Below are 6235 nucleotides of genomic sequence, written 5' to 3' on the forward strand. Positions count from 1 at the left end.
GCACTGCCCGCAGGCACCAGGCTGGGATGAGTTGCTCCTAAGTGAAGGACAGTTGGGAATGGAAAGACAAATGAGAGCCCCTTGCAGGGAGAAACTTCCTCGCCCATGACATGGTAAGTGTCTTTCTGCAGGACAAGAGTGCTGTGGTTCCTGGAGGGCTCTTTTGAACCTGGCCCCTTCCACAGCTGATGGGATCTCTCAGGGTGGCTCTTCCAGCTTCTCCTGCTTGGAGCTGGTGGTACTTTAGAGCAGGGATTCCCAGTCAGACCATCAGAGGGACAGGGCATCCCGGCTGCCTTCTCCCCAGGACGGTGCAGGGGTGTGAAGCCAGCGAGTGCCCCCAGTTGTGCATGGGCTGTAATGCCGAGCAGTGTCCSTGCGCCCCAGGGTGCTGTGTGCCCAGGGCAGTGAGTGCCACCTGCGAGGGTCAGCACCCWCYYTGCSTGGGAAATCCCCATGTGSTGYRGGGAGAAKGTCTGGGTGTGAGGAGAGACCCCCATGATGGCAAGGTCATATTGTGAAGGGGCCTTTTGAAGAGGACAGTGCAGGCAGTTAATGTTAAAGATGAGGAGATTCCCTGTGTCCTTGTGGTTGTGAAGAGCTGGGGGTGTATGGAAAGGAAATGCCAGGTGATAGCAGGAACCTGACACTCTAGTCCTTTCCATGGAGAGATGTGTGAGGAACCTCAGCAAGGCCCTGTGCCCTCTCCTGACTGCAGACAGCACCAGCATCCCCTTGTCTGTCCTCAGCAGGGTCTGTGTGACCTTGGTCCCTACCACCCGCATACCCTGAGATGTCCCTGGTCAATGCCCTGCTGCTGGATCCTGCTGTAGGGCACAGTGAGTGCCCAGGGGGTGGGATGGGGTGTGTGGCACTGACAGGGAGAAGATGTGGGGGAGAGGAGCAACTGCCAGCAGGAAAAGCTTCATCCCTAGAGAGAGGATCAGCGAGTGGGAGGGAACTAGAAAGGCAATTGCTGTGAGAGGGGTGATTTGGATCAGCCTTGGTCAGTACCTACAAAGCAGACATCTTCTCGGCAAAGCCTCGTGTTTCCTCTCCCAGCCCTCAAGGCCATGGGGTGCCTGTCATGAGCCCCCCGTCCTTGGTGGAAGAGGGGCTGGGTCTCTCCTGCAGCCTGGTCCTTTTCCACTGCAGGAGAGGGCACTGAGAGGGAGAGTGCTGAGGTGTTACTGTCTGGGTCATGGGGCGCACAGCTTGAGGAGGTGAAGGTGCTCTTGTTACTCCTTACTGTTCTGTGGCAGAAAATTCCTGCTCATGCTCTTAATTTCTTTACTCCTCCATGCTGGTCTTGTTCTTCCTCCCTGGAACTAAGGATGGGGACTCAGCTGTATTTAAGGCAGGAACTTCCCTCTCCCACTGTGTTGCGTCAAGCAACAGTGAAGAAAAATAGAAGGGTCAGCTAGGGATGTGGGGGAAATGAATCTCTCCCCAGGATCTTCTTTTAAGCAGATGTGTTATGAGAGCTGCCACTTGCTTGAAAGTAAGAATATTTACTGGAGCAAATCCCCATCACTTGGTTCAAGGCAGCCATTTCAAGCTTTACTCCTCAAATACATAAGGAAATTTGACACCTTCATTTACAGCACCCTCAAGAGCAGGACTGACTGCTCTCGAGCCCAAATACAGAGGCACAGCACACTCAACCAGCACAAATCAGAGGTCAGACAAGGGAGCTAAACAAGGTAAAGGAGAGAGGCCATTTTGGGAATACTATGAAGAGAAGTCCTTTCTAACTTGCTGATGCTTTTTCTTCATTGGACAGTGCTGTGAACCAGGAGCAAATGTCCAACAGCAGTTCCGGCAATGAGTTCCTCCTCCTGGCATTCGCAGACACGTGGGAGCTGCAGCTCTTGCACTTCTCCCTCTTCCTGGCCATTTACCTGGCTGCCCTCCTGGGCAACAGCCTCACCATCACAGCCATAGCCTGTGACCACCGCCTGCACACACCCATGTACTTCTTCCTCCTCAACCTCTCCCTCCTCGACCTTGGCTTCATCTCCACCACTGTCCCCAAATCCATGGCCAATTCCCTGTGTGACACCAGGGCCATTTCCTACTGGGGATGTGTTGCACAGGTCTTTCTGTTTGTCTTTCTCATGTCAGCGGAGTATTCTCTCCTCACTGTCATGGCCTATGACCGCTATATTGCCATCTGCAGACCCCTGCACTATGGAATTCTCCTGGACAGCAGAGCTTGTGTCAAAATGGCAGCAGCTGCCTGGGCATCTAATTTTCTCTATGCTCTCCTGCACACTGGGAACACATTTTCCATTCCACTCTGCCAAGGCAATGTGGTGAAGCAGTTCTTCTGTGAGATCCCCCAGCTCCTCAAGCTCTCCTGCTCAGATTCCTACCTCAGGGAAGCTGGAGTTATTGTAGTTAGTGCCTGTTTAGCCTTTGGGTGTTTCCTTTTCATTGTGGTGTCCTATGTGCAGATCTTCAGAGCTGTGCTGAGGATCCCCTCTGAGCAGGGCCGCCACAAAGCCTTTTCCATGTGCCTCCCACACCTGGCCATAGTTTCTTTTTTTGTCAGTACTGCCATGTCTGCCTACCTGAAGCCCCCCTCCATGTCCTCCCCAGCTCTGGATCTTACACTGGCTGTTCTATATTCGATGTTGCCTCCAACAGTGAATCCCCTCATCTACAGCATAAGGAACAAGGAGCTCAAGGAGGCACTGAGGAAAATTCTTCAGTATGTACAATATGCCAACCAATAACTTTTTGATGTGTATCTAGCCATCATTCCTATATACTTGGCGTGCAGACTGGGTTTCCTTCCTTCCTTCCTTTGCTTCCTTCCTTCCTTCCTTCCTTCCTTCCTTCCTTCCTTCCTTCCTTCCTTCCTTCCTTCCTTCCTTCCTTCCTTCCCTCCCTCCCTCCCTCCCTCCTTCCTTCCCTCCTTCCTTCCCTCCTTGTTTTCTTTCTTACATTCTTGATAAAGTTAATAAAAATAGTAATAATACTAATAGTAATAAAAATCTGGGTCATGCTATTTTGGTTCAGGTATCTCTCTTCTGATTCTGACCTACAGACCATGTGGAAGCAGGAAGCCAGGCTTCCCCCTTCCTCAGCAGGGATGGAGAATCCTCAGAGGCTTCTCACCTGAAGTCACTCTGATGCCCTAAGTGCATCAAGGACACTTTGATTTGGGCAGAGTCGTCTTTGGCACTGTCACAGCAGGTGTTTAGTTAGTACAGCCATTGCATGAGGGCTTCAGCTTTCCTGGAGCCATGTCCAACCACAGCAGCAGGACATTCCCTTTCCGGAGCTGCTCTCCATCCTTCCAAACTGTCTTCCACTGCTGGGATTCATATAGAGGGCCTAAGTGCTCTCCCAACATGGTTCTAGTTGTGTTGTGCTTCGTGCTCTGATTAACTACCCATTTGCATGAGGGTTCACAATGAATTATGGTAGGAAGATAGAATGAGGGTCCAGAATCAGCAGAAAGCCTTTAAAGGATAAGATAACATACTCCACCAGAGTGACTAAAATTGCTAAGACTCAGGAAATCATCATGATCTTCAGATAACGCAAGCCTCAATCAGCTAATAGAAACCATGCAAATGTGGGAACCCCCGGGTCCCCACTCCTGCTCCAGGGACTACTGAGCCCCCCTTTCCCCAGGCAGGCCTGGATTTGCTGCTGGGTCTTTGGGGGACTCTACCATGGAATGCCCCGGGTTTAGTGAGACTGCCCTCACTGCCCACCCCTAGACATCCCCGCAGATCCCCTGAGCTCTCCTGGAGCCTCACGTTCCCTTCCAGAAGGGTGGGCATCTGTCACCAGCACTGGCACCTATGTGACAGCGCCAAGAGTGCAGTTCAGGGACCATTCTGCATCTCCACTGGCCGTGCTCTCAGGGACATGAACCCCAAATCCAGCCCGTGCTCCCTGAAAGATCCCGCTGGGGCTCTGAGCTCCTCCCCTGGAGCCACAGACGGCACAGGCAGAGCAGGAGGCCCTTTCTTACTTCAGTCCCTTGGGTGTGTTGGTGTATTGATGATGCCATTTCCAGAAGAAAGACCAAACTTCAGGTATTTGACAGAGGAGATTTCTTTTCATCACAGAAATGTTATTCTGGAGGCCAGGTGTGGCATAAGGCTGCCCATTGCCTTGTCCTGCTTCACTTAGGAAACACATTGTGATACAACCCAACAACCACGAGGGTGTGAGAACCCAATCCCCAATACATGGCATAAAGGGAGCTCATGGAACCCCAATCCTTGGGGGGCCTAAGGGCACCCCTGAATATTGGGATCAAGGGCCATGAGACCGCCCAGTACTGGAGGGGTTCTGGGAAACCCCAAAACAGGGGATAAAGGGAGCTGGTGGAGCCCCTATCCTTGGGCGGGGCCTAAGGGCACCCAATATTGGGGGTGAAGGGAGACGGTGACACCCCAAAACTGAAGGGATCTGGGAGAGGACGAGACACCCTAATATTGGGGGAGAACAGAACTGCAGGCACCTCCAGCACTGTGCGGGTCCAGCTACCTCATTGCAGGAGGTAAGGCGAGCTCGAGGCACCCATCTTTGATAGGGAGGTTCAGAGACACCCCAATATCGGGTTGAAGGGAGCTGAGGGCCCCAATGCTCCTGGGGAGTCTCAGACACCCCAATATTGGCTACAAGATCGGTCTCGGCACCAGGATTTGGGGGTTCCCCTAGTGGCACCTCAAGGTCCTCTCTGCTGTCCTTGAGGGGGCTACGGCCACCCCTGCAGCCATCCCCTACATCCACCTACTGCTGGGACAGGCGTCTGGGACTCAGGAAGCCATGAGGATCTCCCAACCTGGGGTACCCATGGGACACTGCTGATCACTTGGGAGCACCCAGCCTACACGCTGGGGGACCCATAGTCCCCACCAGACCCTTTGGGACTCCCCTGTTGCACCATGGGACATCCTTGGGGCTCGCACATCCCTTGGGTCCATCCTGCCATGTTCTGGGGTATCACTGTTGCCCTCAAAACCCTTTGGGACCCCCTGYGTGCACCCTGGAGCACCCATGGTCCCTTGGCACGCTTGGGAACTCCCCCAGTTGCATCATAAGACACTATTGAACCTCTCCTTCCGGCAGCTGTCCCAGCTCAGACCATTTGGGACCCCCCAGTTGCACCCCTGGATCTCCCCAGACCCTTTTAAACCCCCAGGGCGTACCCTGGGGGACCCATGGGAGTCCCCTCACGACTCCTCATGAGTCCCATGTTGCACCCTTGGAATCTTCTTCGGAGCCCTCTGACGGCAGCCTGGGACACCCTTGGGTCCCCCAGACCTTTCAGAAGCCCCTCTCCCACTATGGGGCATCTTTGGAAGCTCCCAGCACCATTTCCCACCCCCTGTCTGCACCCCCGGGCAGGACCCTTGCACCCTTTGGACCCCCAGTGCTCTGGGACCCTGGCCCAAAGTCCCCCTGATCCATCCCACTGGTACCTCTTCCCACCAGCTCTGCCCTGTGACAACCTTGAGACCTGCCAGACCCGCTGCCAACCCCCATAAGTGAAAGGGACCCTTTGGCTCCTCTCACAGACTTCTTTGGACACTCCAGATCCCTTCGTGTCCCCCGCGCTGGAAGGTGCCCTTCGGTCTCCCCCATCCATGTGACCCCCTTGGGTCTCACCTGGAGCTGGGCAGCGGTGGCATCAGAGCCCTTGGCCACCTCGTGCACCATCCCCAGCTTCTTCCGGGAGACTCTGAAGAGCCTGAGGACCTTGGGAGGGGGTCAATGGACGGGCAGGCGCCCGAACGCCTGGCCCATTCCCACGCCCCAGAGGACAGATGGGGAGGGAGCCCAGGGGTGGGTGCGCACAAGCACAGGGGTGTGTTGCAAGGGGGGTCATGAGCTTGTGCACACATGGGTGATGTGAGGGAGATCACAAGCACCCACGTGTCCCTCACACGGGTGACATGACCACATCCATGAGAACACGTGTCTGGCACATGCAGGATGTCACCGTGCGGCCCCCAAGGGAACTGGCACTGGGGGAAGGGGCACCCGGGGTGTCCGGCACCTAGTGCAGGGGGCACCCGGTCCCCAAGGGCTGGCGCTGCCGCTGCCACAGGGGCCCTGCAGCACCCAGGGGGCCCAGAGGGGCCGGCACCCTGGGGAGGCTCCCGCTGCCGCCCACCTCGGCCCGCAGCCGCCCCAGCGCCGCTTCCCCAGCGCCGGCCGCACTCGGCTCCCTGCGCGCCGGGCGCCGCCGCTCCCGGGGGACGGC

At 55.6% G+C, this 6235-nt stretch overlaps 1 protein-coding gene across 1 annotated transcript; it reads left to right on the plus strand.

Moving 5' to 3' along the window:
- Nucleotides 1-1799: 1799 nt before the first annotated feature.
- LOC112957894 (olfactory receptor 14C36-like) lies at nucleotides 1800-2738 on the plus strand. Its single transcript, XM_026051655.1, has one exon. It carries the CDS (start codon nucleotides 1803-1805, stop codon nucleotides 2736-2738), a length of 936 nt encoding a protein of 311 aa, XP_025907440.1. The 5' UTR covers nucleotides 1800-1802.
- The last annotated feature ends 3497 nt before the right edge of the window (nucleotides 2739-6235 follow it).

Source organism: Nothoprocta perdicaria, unplaced genomic scaffold, assembly GCF_003342845.1.
Source record: "Nothoprocta perdicaria isolate Ctin4 unplaced genomic scaffold, notPer1 scaffold_784, whole genome shotgun sequence".
NCBI classification, from domain to species: domain Eukaryota; kingdom Metazoa; phylum Chordata; class Aves; order Tinamiformes; family Tinamidae; genus Nothoprocta; species Nothoprocta perdicaria.

Bases quoted from the DNA above. Each gene is read 5' to 3' on its own strand.
- LOC112957894 (XM_026051655.1), top strand. From the start codon at position 1,803: ATGTCCAACAGCAGTTCCGGCAATGAGTTCCTCCTCCTGGCATTCGCA.